Genomic DNA, 23682 nt, shown 5'->3' on the forward strand with positions numbered 1-23682 from the left:
GCCTGAGAGGAAGACAGACAGTGATGGATGGCCAGGTGTGTTTTGTGTGTGTGTGTGTATGCGTGCAGGATCTCTGCATGCACACTGTACTGTATGCGCACATCCACATGCACCTACAGGCACACCAGCTGAGGCACCAGTTAAATAAGCAATGCATACATCTGTGACAGCTGACAATTTCAATTTACAATGAATCAAAATGAACACTGTGAAAAATTCACAAACACACGGATGCACGCATGGCTGTGGGCAACACACACACACACACACACACACAAACACACACACACACACACACACACACACACACATACACACGCGCAATCTGACACAAACACACTAAGTTGTTTGTGATGCCTCACTGTTTAATACCTGTCAACAACTTCCATATGAATGCATTTCCAGTTGAATAAATAATCCCATCAGAGGAGATAAAGATTAATGATGTATTTATCATCAAATGACAAGAGCTCCATGCTGCATATAAAAGATCAGTATCTGGATGTCAATGGTGAATCCCATTTGATGAGATTACTGAACAGTAGGAAATATAATGCCACTTCACTGTCAGGAAAATTAATGCTACATTCATAAAACATGACGTGAACCACATACTTTGTAGACATGAACTTTTTCCAAGACGAACCTCCTCTAGTCAGGAATCTGAACACATTAAAATGAGAAAAAACAAACAGAGCTGTTGTCTTTAACAACACTACTATATTTATCATGCCAGAAAGACATGCTTGTCACTCTGTGTGTGAGCCTGAATCATATTGTGTGTCAACACTGTATACCCTCGAGCCAGTAATACACTACAAAGAGGAAAAGCACAACGTTGCCTATAATTATACTGTAGTCATGTTATATATATATGATCACTAACACCATCACTTATCATGTGTAAAGCGAGTGCAAAAGATCGAGACGTGCTGAGGCACGAGTAACAGCTCACAGGAAAAGACAAGTGCTGACAGTGAAATTTAACCTCAAATGTTTGGCTTGGACATCACATAACAATCTGTGTAGTTAGTGGTTAAATAGCAACAAGTGTGTGGTTTTGCTATTGACTGTAACTGCTGAAGGTAAAGACTTCTGATGTTGTTTTAATTTAACAAGCCAGACTTTTATTTTCTGTACCTTTTACACATATACTAAGTGACTGACTTCATTTCATTTAATCTGCAGTTAATAAATTGTATTCCATAACAATAAAATAACAATAGAACAGACATTGAAATGTTTGCCGTGGACATTTGATTATTACATAAGAAAATTGAGATTATTTGTTGTTAAGGTGAGAACACACGTCAGTGGGGTTCTAAAGTGCGTTAAACTCACTAGTTTCAAACATACTGCATTTAAAGATGGATGACATGAAGACAAAACATCTCAAAGAACCCCGGTGGCTGGTTGCAGTACAGGTCATAAACCCCGCCCACTTAATATTAAAGAATGGGACGTAAGCCAAACTAAAAGATCAAAGTACATGTCAAATTAATTTTGCCCAAAGATGGATTCTGTCATTTTAGGTAGTTCTTATCACCCTGATGTTTGTTCAAGTGTTTGATTTTCTGATGAGTTGAATGTTAATTAGTTATTTAATGCAATAAAAAGCATCTGACGTCATGATTAAAAGCTGTGCCTGCCAATCAGGGTGCACGCAATCGATGACGCTGCTTGCGATTGGTCAGGTGTGGGTATGGGTAGGAACATGATACTGCAGAGATTGCTACTTTACAGACAGAGTTCTCAATTTTGAAACTCCATTTTGGCCTATTCTTACCCTTATTTTCTTGTTAAACAGAAAATACAACCATAAGCTAATCCAAATGGGCTTTGCTAACCCCTAACACTAACATTAGCTTGATTGTCATGTTAACTCATTGTTAAGCACACTTCATTCAAACTTGACATGAAAATCCAATTGGTTAATCCACTGCTTCAACAATCACCAACTCTTTTGTGGTCAAAATAAACCCTTAATTCACTGAGACAGATGTGAAAATATGCAGATCTGCATGCTGTTTATTTCTGCAGTCTCTCTCTGCCTCTCATCTGTCCACTGAGCAGCGTCTCTCACTTTTCTTCAGAGGCATTTACATTTTGTCATTTACAGTTTTCAACAAACACAAAATAAATGGTAAAAAAAACAGGGAAATAATAGTTACAGCAATATTTTAAAAGTTAATTAAAAATGTACTTCCACAGTGCTCATTTGGCCGTAAACCTCACCTCAGTGAGTAAAGTGAGCAAGTTAGCTCACTAAAATGTGGTAATAGTACACGTAAAAATGTCTACGCTCTGACCATCCTGCTGCATTTCTTTAAATGGGGATGTCTGTTCTACTCTATTTCTATGGCGTATTCTTTAAAAACCAGTGACTTTGAACATTTACAATTGTGGTATAATTCAGACACCCTAAAACCTTGAAAGCTCCCCCTCCTGTCTAAACCTCCTCCCTCACAGACTGCTGTGTCTGAGGTCTGGGTGATGGAGCCGGGCTGGGTGATGCAGGGGTCTTGCGCCCGGTGGGGATTGGTGGCAGAATGGGCTTGACGTTGGATCCGGGACGTCCATCAGAGGAGGGAGACACTGCCAAGGCTTGCTGATCTGCGCCTGGACGGGTGGTGGGTTCAGGAGTCTGGTCTATTGCCATGAGGTATGAAATGAGAATGTTACATGATACAAGCATAGATGGAAACACATCAACAAATCTTTTAAACATTTGAAACTTGAGCAAATCTGCTTGATTTCCTTCAAAAATGGAATAGGCAAAGAGTAGCTTAACAAAAACTGAAAAAAAATGTCCTTTTCTAATGTTTTTGAAGAAAATTACACCTTTTGGCTCAGGTTTTAAAGGTCTAAATATCTGTGAAAGGTGTCTGAATGCAGAACAAGACAAATGGATGTACATCCAGGTTTCAAAGGGCTAAACTTAATACAGCCAGCTTTTATTTGTCTTATAATCAGATGAACTATTTTGATGATATACAGTCTGTTTTTAAACCATAAAATGCACGACACATGAAAATGTTTTTTTGCATGGTTTGGAAAATCATTAAAACTTTAAGCATAATAAGCAGGCAAAATACTGCTAGTCTTCTTTCCCTGGCCTCTAGCCAATTATAAATTTCTCCTCCTTTTGCTATTTATACATAACACATGAATGTCGTAAAATTATAAAATAAATAAATAAATAACAACCTTTGAGTGTTTCCAAGGTGTGTCCAAGGACAGACCTATCAAGTGGCTCCGCTGAACCAGACAAGGCTCCAGCTGAACTGGGCACAGTCAGAGCTGAACTGGCACGAGACCCATCTAAGCTGCTTGGAGAAAAAGGAGGAAAAGAAGGGACAGAGGCAAAGACAAACCACAGAGGGTGAGGGAGAAAAGAGATGGTCGACGAGAGTAAAAGGAAGGAAGAAGTTCATGCAGGGAGTAAGTGTGATGTGTGCATTGAAACAAAAAATAGGTTGTTAAAAGAACCGGTGGTGAAGTGGGAAAAACACAAAAAATAGACAGCAGGAAGCTTCTGCTGGAGAAAATTTAGCAAAATGTTCTTTTGGAGGTTTTATCATACTGGGAACGCCAAGAGGGCCCGACAGAGCTGGACATATTGACATTTTTGTTGATCATACGCCACAATATCCATAATGAGCGATTCATTTGGAGATAACTATTATTACTGCATATTTTTCCCTTTTTCCTGTGTTACGGCTGGCTTGCAGACCGTGACACCTGTATTGCTGTTTATCAGTCTAGATTGTTTTGGTGTGAGTTGCAGAGTGTTGGAGATATCGACCGTAGAGATGTTTGTCTTCTCTCCAAGTCCCTTTGCAGAAATCCTAATCATGTTATTCAAGATAATCCACAGAACTTGTTTTGAGTTTTTTCATGCCAGAGCTATTTTCTCTTTACCAAACTACGCCTGTCAACCACATCACTGTGCAGAGGGAAGCGTGCATCCACTGCCAGCTCACCTAGCACCTATGAGCTAGCAAACGTTACGACTCAGTCCAGGAGGACATTACTGACCTTTACATCTCATGCTCTCATGACCTCTGCATGGTGATACAGAAGTAGTGGGTGTAGTTCGTTAGAGAGAAAATAGTTCCTGTATGAAACTTCTCACAAAAAGGTCTACTGATTATCTTGGGTAATGGAGTCATGATTTCTGAAAAGAAAAATTACTGTTGAGTTTTTCAGATGTATTTTTGGTGCTTTGCGCACCACAAGCTGAATGTCATCTACTTCTATTACATTGGAGAGAGGGCAGACATCTCATCGGTCAATATCTCCAACAATCGGCAACACACACCAAAACAATCTATGTAAATGGATAAACAGTGCTACAGGTAAGAGGAAAAATATGTACGGTGCCTTTAATAAACCACACAGGTATAGAGTTTTGCCATTTGTCATTTCTGATACTAGATGCACACACACACAGGCACACATGGTCACAAACATGCACACGCAAAAATCCTGTCAGATAAAATACAAAAGGATCCTCTGTTAATATATGTGAGACAGACACACACAAGTAAAGACACATCCCTATTGAGAGCATTGCCAACAAGTAGACAGATGTCTGGAATCCTCTATAGAAATTCTGAAGGGCTGAGTAATGCTTACAGTACGTACTGGGGGCATGTATTACTCAGACGGTGCTGACAGAACCTGTAGATTCTCAAAAAGTTTGGTGAAACTCCCTTTTCGTGAACATGAACCCCGAAGGGGAGCAATTTGGTTTTGACTGAACGCATACTGTATCTCTATATGTATCTTAAATGCCTTCTTTGGAGAGTAATAAAATAAATTGATGCTAATTTGTACCTGTGAGAAAAAGCTTGTGTGTTGTTACATGCACAACACACACACATACCATGTCAATGTCTGATTAAATTCATATTTGTGCAGTATGCCTGTTTATTGAGAGTTCACACAGGGGAGTCAAAAAGCTATAAAATCAGAATTAATTGGTGAGTGTATTTGTGTGTAAGCAAGTGTGTGTCTATGCATGTGCATTCAGATTTGTCCCCACATGGCTTGTACCAGCACAATGAGCTCTATGAAAGTGAACATAAATTGTAAAATCATGCCTGGGGACACAGAGAATACTGCTACAAAAGCAGTTTCCTGCTCCTAAATCTTCAGATAGTTTTTATGAAATTGCAAGACTGCATCTGGATTCTCTCACCTCATCTCAGGTCCAGAGTGTAGGATTTAAGGGGATATATTGGCGAAAATGGAATATAATATACGAAGCATGTTATCTTTAATGTTTAATCACCTGAAAATAAGAATTGTTGTGTTTTTTGTTACTTTAGAATATTTAGAATCTGCAGAGGAATATAGACCTCTGCAGATAATTTGGCACCCATTAAAATAATCTCATATAGTAACATCTGGCCTTACTTAACACTTTTGACTGCACTGGTAGAGTGAGAGCGCTTGTTTGCATGGTGCTCTTGTGTGTATGTGTTCTTACCTGCTGTCCTCACTAAAATGGGCATCAGGATTCTGCAGCGATGACGGTGCTGTTGGCGCAGAGCTGAGGTAAACAAAAAAATAAAATTCAAAAGTCTAAATCACGGAAAAGCAATTTCACACTGATTTTTTCACTCAGATTTAGTGTGGTCATAAATGGTGACAGGTATATTTTAGGACCATTGAGAGCAGAGTGCCACTACGCAAGCTCATCATATGAACAAACACTCAGATTCAAATAATGTGGCCACCTGCCACTTCACCCTGAAGGTCAAACAATAACCCAAAACAAACCATCAAAACGCAGTTAGGACAAGTGCACAATTTGAAGCAATTTGGCCCAGCTGAGAGAGCGCACTTGAAATTAAGCATCAGAGAGCAGTGGAGTGTGCGCTACTTATAATGAACCTTTTGAAGAGCTGGCTGTAGACCCCTGGACTCTTCCCCACTATAGCCTCTCTCACCAGCTGCTCACGCCTCCTGATGGACGCTAGCTCCTGCAGAGGGGAGAGAGAGAGATGGAGGAGGAGGAGTTGAGAAGAGGGAGGAAGGTGAGAAGATGGGAGACGTACAGGAGTTGCAGGTGAGATATAGGAGTGATTAAAGGGGAGAGGAGATATTGGAAAAAGGGGAAGAAAATGGGATGGCTGAGTAATGATGTATGGCAGCAAGGATTATTTTCCCATAATTTTGTTGGAGTCGGGATGTCTGTTTAACATTCACTTACAGTCTTCATTACCAATAAATTTTTCATCAGACATCTTGTTACTCACAGCGGGGCTCTTCTGAGGGCTGAGCTCTGCCTGGATCTTGGTGAAATAGATTCTGTAAGACGGATCAGAGGGGTCGAGGGCTGTGGCAGAGTGTGACGTGAGTGAGCCTGATCCTGACCTCGACAGGGGTGGTGAGGGTAGTTTCTCGTCTGGCTCGTGACCTGTGAGAGAAAGAGACAGACACTGTGTTTCAATACTATATAATGCCATGTGGTTGCAGCATACAGAACATATGGGAACAATATGGATCTACAGTGTGCATGCATGTATACAGAGAAACCAACACGACTTTTCTGTTTGGACAACACCAAATTAACTTTATTGTTATTTAATAATTGTTAATTATTGTTGATGTTTAGGGACAGCGATTTAATATTCAAATTCCTAGCAAAAACACAGAATTTTAGATATCCTATAGTGCAACCAAAAGCATATTTCTATAGGCCCTTCATGTGTGGTAAATGCAAACATCTTTTGAACCTCCACACAACTCCAGCTTGCAATACAAAAGGATAACAAAAAACTGACTCCTACCCAGGCTGGGATACTCAAGTGCTGCCAACTCAATGAATTTTATTTATCAGTCCCTCAGCATTTTGCGGGCCGTTTTAATGATTGTTTCAGTGCAGTGTGTTTTCAGGCATTTTAGTATAGACAGAGATTATTTCTGGAATGGTGCTAAAACGCTTGTGTGTATGGAGATTATTTTCATTTTAAAAGGCTTTAAAAGATTCTTTTAATGGCTTGTATTGTATTTTATTTCTCAATTTAAGTGTAAGCTTATAAATGATTTTATTGCTTAATTTTTTAATAGAACAGCTGTAGAGTGACAGAAATTAGAGAGAGCAAGACGAGATGACATGCAGCCTCAGCTTGTAACCCTGACCCGTTGCCAAGGACTAAACAGGGTGCATGTTCTACTGGTAGCAGTCACCAATTAGAAAACAGTCTTAAAATGAAAATGTGTTAGTGTGGATGACATGGTCTTGGTGTATGTTTTGAACTTAATAAAGTTTCTCCAGGGCCACAGAAGATTAAATACATTTTTTTTCAGTAATACTTCCTGTTAATAATAAATGACATAAAAAAAAATGGTGGATTGCCTCTTTAAAAAAAAAATCAAAGGCGAAAGCTGCGCAAGGTGCACTTTGCACCCAGAGTCTTGCTTTAAAAAAATCAGCTCTGACACTTAGCGCCTGCTAATGATGAGCAGAACAAACAAACACACACCTGTGGCAGTGTTGTCAGGGGAACCTGTGTTGTCTTCTCTGTCCTCCTGCTCCTCTAGTAACAGGTACTCCTTCACCACCTGCCTCAGTGTCCGATAGGCTTCTTCCCAGTCATCTACACACACATCCAACACATGCAACCACACGCCACGACACAGAAAATCTGGTTGTGAATGGAGCCAATGCATCTCCCATCAAACAGTAATGAATCAAAGATATGGGAATGATGACCTTAGTGTAATGAGGCGCCAGCTAGCAGTACATAAAAGTGATGAGGTTCTGTGCTCCCTGTATGTTCATCTCATTAAGAAAACAGCTAACGTGTCTGAGTGCTTTCATGAGGGAATGATAAACACTGCTATTCTGCGGCTACGTGCCCTTAATACATGTGGTAATTGGATTGAAAGTGTATTGTATGGATTTTAGTGAAGTGTTTTAATTTATCCAAGGCTATACCAATGACACTGCTCTAAACCAGGGTAATGCAGGGCTTTTTTTTCTAGCTCTCTGAGGCACTACTATGACAAACTGCCTGTAAATGGAGCAGTAACCGCAAAAACTTGCACATATTCAAAGGTTGAATATGTAGAAAGAATATTTCTCCCCTGGGAATCAATTAAGTCATTTTTTTTAGCTTAAAGACTTGTTGAAAATGCATTGTGAATATTTATAATTACACTTTGTAATACAATTAAATTTTAATTAACTAAACTGTAAAATGAATTCAATTAGACACTAGGGGATACAAAATTACCATTACTATCCTCTGTCATGCACACTTAAATCAACAAGTACAGCATCAAACAGCATGAATGAATACATTCCATGTCACAATAAAAAAGACTTGAATGAAAAAGTGTTTTCTTAATGTACCGCAGGGAATAACGTTATCGAAGAATCCCAATCGCTGTCTGTTGGTGCTGGCGTAGAGCTCAATACGTGACATCACTATGTCAATCTGTGCTGCCGTGTAGAGACCACAGTTTTTCAGGTGGCCCATGAACTTCTCCATCTGGGTGGGGATGAGTAGGATGTATCGAGGCTCAAAGTGGCTGTTCTTCAGACTGAACACACCCTGTGAGACAGCACAGAAAGGTTGCCGTTCTGTTAAAAGGCTGTTGACCAAGGACCACATGTATAGATGATGCAGATGCACAAAAGCCATGTATGCGTGTGCTTTTCCCCACACAACCATACTGGTATTCATAAATAAAGAAAAGACCTTTTTCACAGCAGACATTTTGCCATGTCAAAGCAGAAAATGCACAGGTGTATTCAATTCCATTAATGATAGCTTCTATTTAGGGGAGGCCCTGTTATTGTGCATGCAGGCTCACTGGGATACCTTACTGGGAAACTTAATGGAACTGAGGCCATTGTTCGTGTTGTCAGTGTCACCTGTGCTTTTCCCAAGACAATTCAAATTTTCTAATATGAAAAGGTCCATGCACAGGGAAAATGTGTGCATCAAACGCATTTGTCAGACCAGGCGTACGTATGGTTTTAGCTGAGACAGCTGCAGGTGATATGAAGGTGAACAAGAAATATAAAGCAAGAGATTTTACCTTGTAATAAAACATTTCTAATAAGTCATTTTCCAATTTCACTGATTGTGTTAGATTTTTTTTTTAGGCTGCTCAATTTTCTGTAAATGAATTATCGAAGGCAAAAACATTTTCAGGCTCCTGCAGCTAAAGACATTTGAAATCTAAGACACTTTAAGACCTTTTTTAATGCTGGCAAAAAGAAGTTGTATGCACATTCCTGTCTTTGTATGTGAACACTGTTTTGTGTTTGTACTTCTGTATGTTTTTAGGGTCAGTTGTGACCTTTCTCTATGACAGGTGCTATACTAAATAAACTTAAAATTGCATATATTCTGTTTATAATAACTTCTGAATGTAATTGAACTAGCTGACACATTTATTGTAAATGTAATAACTGCAAGACCTTTAAAGGGTTCTATGTTGCTAGGTCTGTCAGTCTTCTGACCACATATGGTATCAGTCAGCTCAACAAGAGGTTTCTGTACACACCTCGAGCTCCATATGCACACAGCAGGCGAGTCCTTCTCTGGCAACATCCTCTAAGGCGTCTCTGGTCAGACCGTAGCGGTGACCCCTGTACTGCATGGTCTGGATAAACTTACCCTAAGAGGCAATTTCCGGTTATGAGGGGAAAGAATGAAAGAACATTTTATTGCTCCACTTTATTGCTCCACTATTCACACACAGTTATGAGCTCCATTTATCTCCTGAAGTGGACATAATATCTGACATACAAACACGACCCCAGCATGCTCAGTCAAGATTAACAACCTTAAGTCATTTGACCACCTGTGAACTGAACTTTTAACACTGGTGGTCAGGTCAGCGCTGTCTTTGTTACTTCTCACACATGACCCCTAACCTTTTGTCTGCTGGCTTTGTGGTAAGTTTTAGTTCAACAGAATAATTTATAACACTAAACTACTAAAACATTCTTGTTTTTTGTTTTAAGTGAAAATAAAAAAAATCAGCAACCAAGATAACATGTTTAGCTATTATGTAGCACTGTGCTTGCAGCCAGAGAATGACTGTAACATTGTATAGTATAGCAGCCCTTTGTACCATGACAAAATCACCAATAAAAGCTCCTAAACCAAAATATCCACAACTGGACATGTTTCAAAGGAAATACAATCCTAAATCGGGGAGAAATTGACAACATTAGCTACCAGGATTACATGTGTCCTTGATGTTCACATGACATAGCCGTGTAGGCTACATAACGTAAACACTTGCAGTAACACATGGTGAAGATGACCATATAAAGAAATCTGTCACAAGTTGATGTATGATTGTCTCAAAAGTAGAAAAAAAGGTTGGAAACAGAGAATTCAGAACATTCTACAGCCTGACGTTTTTGTTCGCAGGGATTACTTTTACATATGTTTACTTTAGCAATTAAAACTTTGGCCACAAGTACAAACATCCAATGCTTTAACATTGTATGTATGACAGAAAATATGTCAAAACGTTATAGGCCCTCTTTAAAGTGTTGTTTGGTTTTGCATAATTTTACCTTTTAAATCACAGCAACTAAAGGGCCCAGACTTTGGCAAAATAAATGTTGAATCGGCCTGGCCTGTCAACTAAATTGCCATACTGTATGTGGAGTCAGTAGCAGTGAAGTGCATGCCAACAAAATAATCTAAGTGGGTAATATTACTTTGCATCATTTTGTTTTTTTCACCTGATAAAAACTGTCCTAACTCTGTCCTCTCTGCCTATAAGACATGCACACAATATGACTGGTGGTATAAAAAGGCTTATAACATAGAGAAAACTCATTAACTATAGAATTTAGTTACTTTGTAATGATAATTATACAAGACACACAATGTTTCTCTTGGAGGTACAAGGTCAAACAGAGATTTAAGCTCCATCTAACATCTTTGTGTGTCCTGGACCGTCTTAAATTGGCAACTGAGAGGCATTAAAATGTTCACTTACAAACATAATTCTTCTGACTACATATAACCAGTGTCAGATGCTATTCAGACAAAATTGCACAGCAGGTGTGCCTTGTGTTTACATCACAGTAAGGAGTAAAATAAGTACCAACGACCGCTGATTGGGGTTAATTCTGAACAGTCACAAGAAGTGGGTTCAAGAGGTTATGACTGCGTAGTTACCGAAAATCACATCTGAGGGGAAAAAGGAGTGAAGAGGAAGAGGGCAGCTGACACGTGAAAGACGAGAGCATGAAGGGAGGACATGACAGCGATAAACCACATCGCTGGCAACAGAAGAATGGAGGGTGAAGAAGAAGAATGGACAAATCAAGTAGAAGGAGGGACAGACTGTAAAGTTAACCTGATCCACTTCCTCTGTTGGACTACACAAAAGGAATCAATTCCAGCATCAAAGCCGTCGCTGTGTAAATCATTACGTGACCCAGACCTCTATCCATCATACCCCCGCCATGCTTACATAACAGGCAGCTTGACAAGGAGGACAAGATGGAAAACAAATGTTTCCAAGACCTCTGCGCCCATTTTTCCAACTCAGGAAGAAAAATGTTGGTGTAGTGAATGAGATCCAGTTGCTTTTGATTAAAACAAAAACAGACTGTGTAAACAAAATCGGACTCTGATAGATCCCGATCCTCAAAGAAAATAGGTGTATTTTATATTTGACCAAAATCTGCATATTTATGATATTAAAACCATTAGCTCTGTCACTTGCATTGCAAATGTTGTGGGAGATGCTGTGATGAGTCATCCTTATTTTTATTTCTAATTAATACAGCCATTACACCTCATCAAAAAGGCTCAATTCAAGTATGTGTATCTTTGCTAATTGAAATATCAACCAGTTAAAGTAAAATCAATCAATCCAAGTGAAACTAATTTTCTCAACTACTGAAGTCATTAAGGCCAGTGAGTGAATTCAATTTGAAACTTGCTGAGGGAGTTATGTGAATTAAGCACATGCAAAAAGTTTTTAAAACCCCCTTCATACATTTAATTAACTCGTGGTGAGAAGTAATTTATAACACTAGATTATTTTGTGATGGCGCCATACTATGGCGACTTGGTGTGGCTCATGTTGTGTGTCACCTTTTTTGCTGTGTGTTTGAGGGAGGAAAGATTGCAGTGCTTGATCAAATATGATCATTTGGACTTATCACATATTTGGAGGAGACTGGACTGGCTACAAAAGAAAGGCCTTAACACTTTAAAGGACCCCTCACACCTAGCTAGCTGTCATTTTAACTTTCTTTCCTCTCACTAAAGCTCGGGAAGCATTATGACAAGTATAAACAAGATTTCAGAACAGTACATGCCCCAAAGCTGTGCACCTACTTAACACTCTGAATCTAGCACTTCAGGACATCTGATAGGTTTAATCGTGGGGCTGTAAAACAGTGTTTTTATTACGCACTTTATCTGTGGGTTGCTGATGTTGCTACTCATCCCCCCACAGGCTCTACTATATTTAATATCTTATTTGTTTCAATTTATTATTTTACTTGTTTTAATGGTACTGATGTTTGTATTAATTAGTTTTTTCAATGGTTTGAATTTCACTTGTTTTATGTTTTTGTTTTTATCCTTGTAATGTATATAAAATGAGTGTTTCTTCAGTCTCTGTGTGAAGCTTGCTGCAACAAATTCTAATTGACTAAACTGATATGGCAATAAAGTATTGAATCTTGAGAGCAGAACTCAAAATAACCTTGAACCTTTTGTTTTCATTCAGTCCCTACTTGGATATGTGATGTATTAAAAGGCTTAATTAAAAACCCAACTCACCATGTGAATCATGTTCTGAAAATCTTCCTCACTGACAAAATGGTAATCAACTCCACTCTCCTCTTCAACATGGGGCCCCCTAGTGGTGTGACAGGTTCTATGGAAACAAACAGACACAAACAAGACTAGGTTAAAACTTTGTATATGGCTGGACCGTGCACAGTGTTTCCCAACCTTTTTCTGTCAGAGACTTCATTGAGTAATATGAAGAAATACTTAAGGGATAATTTATATTAAATTAAATGTTGAAAATAAGGCAATGTGCCCGTGGCTCCAGGCCCCCAGATCACTGCATTTGCTCCTTGTAATAACACTGAGAGCTCAGCGCGAGCGGCTATATGAAACACAGAGCAATGCGCTCTGGTGTTTCTAAACAATTTGATCCAAAGTCTGACTAAACCTGAAACTTAAACAAAGTAGTCTGTAGATGTCTAAATAAATCACTTTCCACCACTGAATATTTGGCTGTTTGTTCATTTTAGGCGAAGCTCGTTTGATATGTGCTAATGAAACGCCGCTCGGTTGTTAAATATCGGCTGTATTTACAGTCAAAGTCGTTCACTGCATTACATGATTGTTCAACACTTCTGCTATCACAGTGTTTTGGCGTGAGATTTGCTTTGGTGTTATGAGAGTGTGACACTGACGGTGAAAGCGTGTATCACACGCCAGGACCATGAGAGTTGGCAACCCTGAAATATATGTTAAAATGCAGAACAACACGCTTAACGTCAGACAAAGTCTGACTGCGGTCCAGCCAAAAATTTGAAATGTGAAAAATCTCAGATCTGCAACCACTTAAAAGAACCAGCAGAGGGGCAATGAGCCGGGACAGGAACCCTGTGTTTCTGGAATGTTTCAGACAATAAAACTATTGACCTACATACTGCTGCATTGTTTTGCTGCCACATCTAAAGGGCAGCTTCAGGTTTTTTCAATTCTATCTTAACACAACACTCGCATGCCATATGTTTGTTGTAATAGCTATTGGTCTATGTCATCCCTCAATACTGAGGTTTTAAGAGATGCTTTTGTGCTGTGACTTGATAGTAAAAAAAACTGTGACAAAATCTTAAGAATACATTTTGGTGAGGAACAAGGACTGTGAATTTTGTGCCTAATTTCTTGCAGTGTAGTTGTGCTACAAAGAGGCTGCTTCACCAACAGTATGGACATGAGGGATGAACAATCAATATCCCCTTTTAAACTGCCTGTTAGAGGCAGAAATGCTGTGCCATTAATCCACCTTTCTGGATGGATGGTAGGATGGCAGAATGGGGGGACAGAGCTGTTTCGCCTTAAAGCCAGCAGTGAAGGTGGTAGTAGCACAGAATCAACATCTGTGTAAAAGTAAAAGCCAATAAGGGAAACCGTGGACAGGAGGGTTGTGACGTTTTGATGACATGTTATGTGTGCAACACACCGCGAAAATTAAAAACAATTCACTGGCTTACTTAAAGAAGAACAGAAACCGAAAATCTCTGCAAATTTGGAGGACAATGACATCCAGTAGCTCCTTACCCTCCAAGTAGACAATGGTAGCCATTGTATAACAGATCATTGATGATAGGATGATTGTTACTGCCATGTTATGTCATTGTTATTATTTAGAAAGAGCTGCCTGATACATGCTATATGTCACACTAGAGGCTAATGCTGCTTTTTGGGGGCCATTTCTATGATGCTTGCCGCCCTTTTCGAATGTTTTTATTAAAAAACGAGCCAATTTGCTTATGTATTAAAGGATAATTAACAAAGTTCGAGCAGGTAGATTATTTCAACATTTAACAGCTATGCAATGTGCATTTTTGGTTTAATCTACTGTAATCAATAGTCATTTACTAAAGTACCAATGCAAGCACTATTAAGCATGTGACCAACACATGTGAAATGTGCACAGAAAGTTTGAGACTGACCCGTAGGCAAAGTATTCGCTCAACTCCTGACACAGCCTGTGAGCCAGCTCTCTCTTCCCACAGCCTTCAGGACCAGTCAAAACCAGCATGGGATACGGAGAGTCCGCACTGGGCAAAGTGCTGCTTGGAGACAAACACGTACACACACACACACACACGCACACGCAGGTTTCTGATAAACGTTATAGGTACATTCCATCTGAGATGAGCAGGAGTTAAGTATGTTAAACCATGAAGCCAGAGCACAAACGTCTCCAGTCGTGAAAGCCTTTCCTTCAGTAAATACAAACAGGAGCCTTGTAGGTAATATGTATGTGCTCTTTCGAGGAAGCACGCAGAGGAGAATGGTAAATTGACTGTAGCTGCAGCATTTTATTTGCTGATGATGGATGTTTTCAAAAAAAGTGCTGATGCATGAACTAATTTTTTTTCTTTTAGGGAGTAGATAATATGAGCAACACAGACATACTGCAGATAAAATACTACACAACTGAAAGCAACTTACCTGATTAATGATTTCATAAGGAGTTTATGATTATGATTAATCAACACATTTAATTGTAAACCTTCTTGTTCACCTCAGTCCATATTTTGTTTGATCCTTTTTCCTTTTATTAAAAAGAATTAATAGTTGGCATTATAGTAACTTAATCTATTGTGTGGTTTTATCTAAAGTTTTACATTTAGAACAGCAGAGGATCATTAAAAGGATGGAATATTAAAAACTCTTTCATATTTGTACCAACCTGTCATAGAGCACCTGGGGCTGCATCAGCTGATACACCAGGTGGGTCATGTGATCCCTGGCTGCCACCACATCCAAAGGAGGGTCATACTTGTTTACTGCTGACACCTGGGATTTAAGGTTAGTAATCAAGCATCAAATAAGAAACCTCTCATCCATAGAAAATATAACAGTGGAATTCAGTTTATGGCATTTGATCTGCTCTGGGCTGTTTGTATTTCTTTAAACAAATCACAGTTGTCTTAGGCAGCACCAGGCCCAGTATGCAGCAACGGTGCCCTTGCAAAATAGTGTCGGGAAATGGCGAAGGGGGACAGAATTCCATCTGAAATAGGCGGCCAATGATTCTTAAGTCCCCCCCTCTTTCAGATGATGTATACCAGTTCTATATGGCATATACTGCTGACCTGCCGTCTACCCCTAAAGATTCCCTGACACCCCAAAAATGACAAAAATGAGCCTATGGCGTATCTCAAAGGGATAAATTGCCATGGATAAATTGGTCATGGAATTATTAATTATGTTTATTCTATCGCGATCAGTGTTAAGGCGTTTGCTGCGATGTGATTCAGGTCCGTACATAACACGCTATTTTTTTTAATTGTGTTAATCGCCGGCCGACATTCTCATCTTTAAGAAGCTGTACCGAGTTTTAAAGCTGCAGTGATGACACTGGTATGATATAAAACTAGATCCAAGGAATCCAGTGTTACTGACCGTGCTAGCCTCCCAGAAAGGGGGCTAAATAACACTCCAAAGTAGGGTAAATTTTGACATGGAAAAACGGCATGGCCATTTCACAGGAGTCCCTTGACCTCTGACCCCAAGCTATTTGAATAAAAATGGGTTCTATGAGCACTCATGAGTCTCCCCTTTACAGACATGACCATTTTATGGTCGTCCCATGCAGGTTTTTGCAGTCAATTAATAAGTAATCAAGAAAATCTGGTAAGAATTGCTTCACCTTGTCAATATGGACTTTAGAACTGTTTAGTAATGCAAAATGCTTAAACTCTGCAATTAACCCTAATTAAAAAAGTTAATTGTTTGATAGCCCTAGTTTATCGATACCTTTTCTTCTGCAGTGACTTTATCTTGATCCAGCACAGTCAGATGTTGAAGGAGGAAGACCACTGCCAGTCTGTAATCAGGTTGCTCCTACCAATTTCATTCACATGACATCCATTACAAAAACATACTGAATCCGAACTTCAAGCAAAAACATTCATCAACTGTAAAAAGCCGTATACAGATGGAAGTTATCATAGAAGCTTAAGTGCTTAAAGGCTGGGCAAGAATGCATGAGTAGATGTGGATGCAGGGAAGTGGATCTCTGCCATGAACAGTATTTCTCCACACGTTAAATAAATGTAGTAGAAACATGTGGTCAGTGAAGGGTTGGGTTACCTGTATGGGGTTTCCCAGCAGATTAAGGTCCCTCAACAGAAAAAGATCATGAATGTGTTTGCACTCCTGGATGTCATTTATCTAAAAAAAAAACCCCAAAAAACAAGTTCATGCAGTGCCTGTATAACAGTTTATCTGTAGAAAATGTCCAACTTTTGTCAAACTATAATCTTGCTTGTACATTAGAGAGTACTCAATGGGTCTGCTCATTATTTTGTGGATATTTCAAAATCGTTTTAATAAACATGTTAAACAAAAAAAAAGATTTGTGATGTAAATCTACATTTGTTTTTGAATTTTAATCCCCTAAAATGGCTTAAACCATGCAAGATTTAGGCTGACATACGTGTGCTGTAAACAAAGTCTCTCTTAAGGTTCCCTTAGATCAATACCAGATTTTTCTCCAGACTGATGGAGCCCAGTATGTGGAGATTCTGGAGGCCAGAGAGACTGGTGATTCGGTTCAGAGACAAATCAAGAACCTGCAGACTTTTCAGATTCTCCAACCCTTCAATCCTCTCCAGCTGGTTCCCCCTCTGGACACGGACAGGAGAGAGGACACATTTAAAGAGCCGGGTACATGACATTCATGAATATGCACTAACACACAAGTGGCTTCCAGTTCAGCTTCATATACAGTCAATGTTTCCCACTAATAAATATTAAGGACGTGCCATGGTCGTTCTGCAGGGTGCCTGAACCTCCTCTCCCCCAAGTGCTGAGTTGAGTGGCAGGCCTGCCTCTCTCTGCTAAATCCTGACAGGTGACGACTGACAGCCAAACAGCTGGCGAGGTGCTAGCGCAGCACGCTAACTAACTAAGGAACCAGACCTGGGCGCTACTCCCTTGTCAGGGTCCCCCAGCTTGCATCTCACTTCATTTCCACTGACTAAAGTTGTTATCTAGCTGTCTGGCCACACCTCATCCCGCTCTTGCCAAGCATGTTGCCTGGCAGAGGGCTGCTGTCAGTGGGGGGGTGGGTGACGGCGCTGGTCCCTTGAAGCTCTGGGTCGCTGCTGTGATGGGCTGGGAAACAGGCCGGCTGACAGGGTTGTGTTGTTTAGGGAGCCAGCATGTGAGGGAAGTGGGGTCAGGGATGGGATTAGATGGACAAGGTATGAGTGAGTGTGTGTGTGTGTGCTGAACTTGGTCCAGGCTCACTCAAACACCAGCAGCTGGTCCCAAAGCAAAGCTACAGACAGGGGCAGACACAGCCAGACCGATGGCTGCTGACAATGAGGAAACACTGATAAAGGACAGAGCATGCACACATACACACACACACACAAGCAGAAAGAGCAAAAGAGAGAGAGAGTGAGAGAGAGAGAAAAGGCCTGCTGTTGGACCATATGGTGATTCTCGAACAGGGGGCCAAGGTTTTACTGAATGTAAAAATGCAGCCAAAAACAGAGACATAAAGAGAACGACAGAGAGAAGAGAATAGAGAGGCAAACATAAACAGGTAAAATTTAGCATACATGAGGTACAACACGCAACAAGAAAGAAGAACTCAAAAATAACTCCTGCTGTGTTTGCGTGTGTAGATGCAATACACACGGAGGGAAACAACCTCCAAAGCAAAACAGTGCACGGAAATGGTTTCCAAACACTGGCAAAGAAAGACAAATGAGATTTCTGTTTAAAATTCATGTATTCATTTCAATATTCAATATTTCTGACTACACAAGAGAGTAGACTTACAAGGCAGAGGTGTGTGAGAGGCAGTCTGTCCAGGCCGCTGATCCTCGAGATCTTGTTGTGTGCCAGGCTGAGATGGGCGAGCTTGCAACACCGCTCAAGACCACTGATCTCTCTGAAACTGTTGTCTGAATATCAGCATGTTAAGAATCATACACAAGGGGGAAATATTGCACTTATGTATATTTTTCCTCAACACTGGGCCTTGTGCAGGAAACAATATACGCTCAAATCTTCTCTTATTTTTGCTCGTATCTAGGATTTGTTATTTTTTTGTTACTAGCCACTGATTTTTGGGATTCACCAATGTTTTCTTATTTTTGCTTTTCTCTTAGGTAGGAGAAAATTTAATGAGTGGGCCAGAGCACTCTTACCAAGATAAGAGAAAAACATCTCATTTTCACAGTCGCAAATTGTTGCTAAGCACATGGAAAAATAAGTTTTACATTTGAGGAACACTTAATAAATGCAAGAATATCAATTAATCAAATTTAGATAATGTTTTAGAGTAAAGATATATGATTGGATTATTACATTTCAGGGCTAAAGAAATACTACTTTACTTATTGCATTGATCCCAGTGACTGTAATTTCAGTTACTGTGTGTCCCTCTGCTGACCAGTGCTAGAATGTAATGAAGTACCATTTACTCGAGGACTGTACTCAAGTACAAATCTGAAGAGCTTTTACGTTACTTGAGTATTTTAATCTCATGACACTTTCCACTTCTACACTATACTTTTCACTCTACTTCAATTATTTGATAACTACTTTACAAAATAAGATTTTTTCACACAAACCATATGAAAGTATACAAGTGCAGCTAAAACATTAAGTTGATTAATTACAAAACTAATTGCAACTATTTTTAAAATTGTGTAAGTCATTTTTCTTTTTTTTCCATTTAATGGTTCCAGCTTCTTATATATACAGTCAGTATGAGGACTTGCTGCTTTCCCTTTAAATTATTTAAATTACTTTGATTTATTAGACTTATTTAAACCTTTTTGCATGCATAATTTTAATACTTCAATGCATTTCCTTGAAATCACATTTACTTTAAGTGAATTTAAAAGCAGGTCAACATCAATTTCACTACCACTGAAGTTCTTCTTACAACCTTTTTTGGTTTCATGATGAGGTGGGATTCATCATTGAGCACACCTGGGTAAGAGCCGATTTGGGTGGTTAAGAACATTTGGTGCATCTGGAGTTGACTTCTCTAATATTTTCTCTTACCAGAAAATTCAGAGAAAAAATAAGAAATTTAGACAATATTGCCACATAAGCCACAGAAGGAAAAATATATATCGTGTGTGACAGAGAAAGAGGCAAAGACAAAGACAGAGAGGGAGCTTTTGTGCAAGTTCAAGTGCACATGGATGAATGTCTCTCAGTAAAAAGGATACAGCTCAAATCCAGGTTACTAAGAGATGAATAGGCTGACAAATCCTTCATTTTTGTCATATGGTTGTGGGAGAAATTGACCTCCTGAAAAAAAAAAAACGGTTAAATATAAAGTGGCACGGTATGAGCAGAGGTTATGAAAGTACATCTCACTGAAGAAATTCTCCGACTGGATCTACAGAGTATGGAAAGGAATTTTCAATTTGTGAAAGTTCACTGTCGTTCAAGGGCAGCTAATGCCTTGTAAGCATATTCAAAGAGACTACAGATGGGCTATGGAAATCCAGGCCTATCTTGAGGGAATAGCACGAGAAAGTGAAGCCCTAGCCACCAATCAAATGTGGTCTTATCCTGTCAGCTCAAGGTCCTGCGTTACTTTTAGGTTCTTGGGCTGCTGGAATCCAAAGAAGCTGGAGATTTCGTTGTGAGAAGCGTCCAGGATGACGAGGTAGGGCATGTGGCTCACACAGGATAAATCTAGCAGTAGAGAAAAGTTAGAGTAAGTGATCAAAGGATGAAGAACGCATCAGAAAAGTGAAATATTTAAATGTGAATAAATTATATTTGAATAACATCTTTCATCATAGTCACAGGCTTCTATAAATAGCAAGTCTGTAATGGGTTTAAAAGTGACCTACTATGTTCATTTTCAGATTCATACATGTATTTTTGGGTTTCTGTAAGATGTTTACATGATTTCATATTTAAAAAAACACTTTATTTTTCTCATATTGTCTTTCCTGGAACACATGTATTCACCCTCTGTCTGAAACTCTGTTTGACTCTCTGAAGCTCTGTTTCCCGCCTGTCTCTTAAAGCCCCCCTTCCAAAAAAAGCTTGCAGCTGGATAATGATTGTGGAGTAAAAGAGCACTTTCTGCCTTGAAAAATCACCAATAAAAGCTTCCATTTCCAAATCTTCAAGAAATCTGGACATGCTCCAGCAGGAATATTGCTCAAAAAATCTGAGAAATTACATTGGCATGTATCTTCAAGGAGCAGTGAAGGCTATGCAATGTAAATATTGCAGTTCCATGCCTGGAGCAGATGACCATATTAAAAAATCTGTCACGAGCTGATGTCAGCTTGTCTCGAAAGTAGTAAAAAAAAACACCTTGGAAACAGAGTATAATTTTTACAAATTTTTACCTCATTATAGGAAACTTTGGCCACATTTACTGTGAACATCTAACATTATATATGACTAAAAATAAGGAAAAGCATAGTCGGTCCCCTTTAAGGATGTTTAATTAGTATAAAAAATAACAAAAAGTCACCTTTAATTTTGTTGTGTGGCAGTTCCAGCTTTTGAAGATGGACATAATTGCATAAAACAGAGATGTCCTGCAGATTTTGACTCTAGAGCAGAGGGAAATACAACCTTGGTTAAACTAAATTCAAAATGAAATTTCAGAGAAAACTGTAATAATAAAAACAACATGACACAACGTGAATATATTTGTCATGGATTGCTTTGTCTTGTTAAATCAGTCAGTATAATGCTATACACAAATGCTGTCTGTGTAGGTAAGCATCTTACAGGCAGAGACAGCTGGTGGTAAAAATGTTGCAGTCCAGTGCCACAGCGTCCAAGGTTGGATACGAAGCTGGAGACCATCTCAGCAGTTAAAACACCATCCTTCTGTTTAAAGAAAAAAATATTGAATGCAGTATGTTACTAAAACAGCAATGCAGAAATTACAGCGGTGAACTATTGACATCCCTGCACTGCTTGAGGCCACTACAAGCATCACCTAAAAGCACATATTCATGCAACACACGTAGATTATGCTTAAGAAGGATGCACACTGCTCTAATTGCTGTTAAAACTGTTGCCACAAAATGCAAATAATCAACCATTTGACCTTGTTGTGTTGTTTTACTTCCCCAGACCTCTTGTGCAAGGTTACCTGCCTTATCTGTTTCACGAGAGAACAAATATGAAGTTTCATTGAAGCTGCTACATTTAAATAAAGCCACTCTACCTCTTTTACACTGATACTAACTTTGGTATAATTACACACACTTACAGAAAGACACAAACCAGAACAGAGAAAGTTTAAGATGTATGAAAACACAGTACACGTAGCTTTTTACCAGCTAAGGTGTCCTACTCCTTACCTCCATGTCTCTGTTATCCTCGCTGCTGGGAGCCTCTGCTAAGACAGCGTCACTGTGGGACCCTGGGGGACAGCAGCCGGGGGACGCCGAGGAAAACTGTTGACTCATTGTTTCCTTCATAATTCCATGATGAAAATTAGGCGACAAAAGGGTTAAAACTGATTAATAAGCCTTTTGAAGCGAGGACTTGGTGGCAAAATGTCTAAATATCCGTGTTTCAGATAGCTAGTAAGTTAGCTCTCCACACGAAGAGCACTCCATCGTCTCCAAGCAACGCTAAGACAAGTGGGAGGTGAAAGGGATTATGGGTCATGTAGTTCGCTTGCTCCCAAAAGCAACAATTGCCCAGTAAGCAAACCCAGGCCATTCTATCCACTGGTATTTAACACTTTAAAACCTTAAAACCTTTCTTGCACTGCTTTCAGACCCATTTTACAAGTATTTAACCCTATTTTAAAAAAAAGGCAATGAGCATTTTAGTAAAAGTAAAAAGAAAGTCCACAATTATTAGATTTAGAAAATTATTTTCTAAAAATTAGGGAAAATGTCTAAAATTAAGTTACAGGAGTCATATACATTTAAGCACTTAACTTTTTTTCCAGATCATTTTCTTGTCTATTTTTTAGTTTTAGTTTTTTTTATTTCTTGTTAATTTTGGGGTCATTTCATCTTTTGTTGCTCCCAACTGCAATGTTTTGCTAATTACTAGGCTGACAACCACGTGAAAAAACTAACCATGTCTCCCTTCAAACTTTTCATTAATAAAACCTGTTTTATTACAATCCCATTGTGTTTAAGCCTAGCAGTGGAACACAGAAGCTGTATATTTACATTTTGACATGAAAAAATCACTTAGGTCCTCTCACCTCAGTGTCAAGTGTCTTACTCCTGAAATGACCTATGAAATGACCCTGAGGGTGACCTCTGACCCCAACACTGAAAAATTCATTGCCAATATTTTTTAACAGCGCCCTCTAGGGAGCACAATCTAGTAAATATGACAATCAACCCTGTTCTCTCTTACTAAAGTATTTTTAAAATGGCATTTAACCAACTTATCATCAGTTGAATTATAGATGTAACATGAGAAAATAGTTCATTTTAAAAATAAAATACTAAAACATAGGTGGCTAAAATGTTCACAAACATCACAGATGCATCCAAGAGACCAACAATTACTTCACTTTAGTGTGTGTTAAAAGACTTATCAATCATCATGACACTTCTAAGGTTCCCAAGCGTGTATTTTAAATTCCAGCTTCAGGGCCATCCTTTTGTTAAACTTGGATTCCGCCGTCAGGACTCCACATCAGTAGACACAATAGCACTAATAACACCGCAAGGCTTTACAAAGTCTGCACTGTGCCAACAGAAATGGATTTATGCCCACAACAACACAAGCCTTCAGGTAGTATGTTGTCTGTGTTTATTTTACCTGATTCCAATATGCTGCACTTCATGCTTCAAACCATGTCAGACAACACATCACAGCTGTCAGGTGAAATACATCCTGCAGTGTTGGTTTTGGATCCGTCTCGCTCATATGACATAAGGCGGGTGCATGAAAACAGTGATGGACTGTGCTGTCATGTGTG

General features: G+C 39.2%; 1 protein-coding gene across 4 annotated transcripts; it reads right to left on the bottom strand.

Annotated features, from left to right (window-relative positions):
* Positions 1 to 360: 360 nt before the first annotated feature.
* On the bottom strand, positions 361 to 22373 carry lrguk (leucine-rich repeats and guanylate kinase domain containing). Of its 4 annotated transcripts, none has more exons than XM_042511595.2 (20): positions 22088 to 22373; positions 21507 to 21608; positions 21244 to 21325; positions 20344 to 20444; positions 19970 to 20051; positions 18564 to 18688; positions 17255 to 17398; positions 16863 to 16943; positions 16527 to 16613; positions 15457 to 15563; positions 14711 to 14830; positions 12795 to 12891; positions 9532 to 9645; positions 8369 to 8570; positions 7497 to 7610; positions 6267 to 6427; positions 5902 to 5990; positions 5495 to 5557; positions 3208 to 3329; positions 361 to 2649 (listed from the first exon to the last, which is right to left on the bottom strand). In XM_042511595.2, the coding sequence occupies exons 1-20, from the start codon at positions 22205 to 22207 to the stop codon at positions 2450 to 2452; spliced, it is 2313 nt and encodes a 770-aa protein (XP_042367529.2). In that variant the 5' UTR covers positions 22208 to 22373; the 3' UTR covers positions 361 to 2449. The 4 variants fall into 4 exon arrangements, with proteins under 4 accessions (XP_042367529.2, XP_087929055.1, XP_042367530.2 ...); XM_088072929.1 differs by having other exon boundaries at positions 14711 to 14833; XM_042511596.2 differs by having other exon boundaries at positions 362 to 2649; positions 3208 to 3326.
* Between the last annotated feature and the right edge of the window lie 1309 nt (positions 22374 to 23682).

This window comes from Plectropomus leopardus, chromosome 22, assembly GCF_026936395.1.
Source record: "Plectropomus leopardus strain MGB_pleo_1.0 chromosome 22, ASM2693639v1, whole genome shotgun sequence".
Classification (NCBI taxonomy): Eukaryota; Metazoa; Chordata; class Actinopteri; order Perciformes; family Serranidae; genus Plectropomus; species Plectropomus leopardus.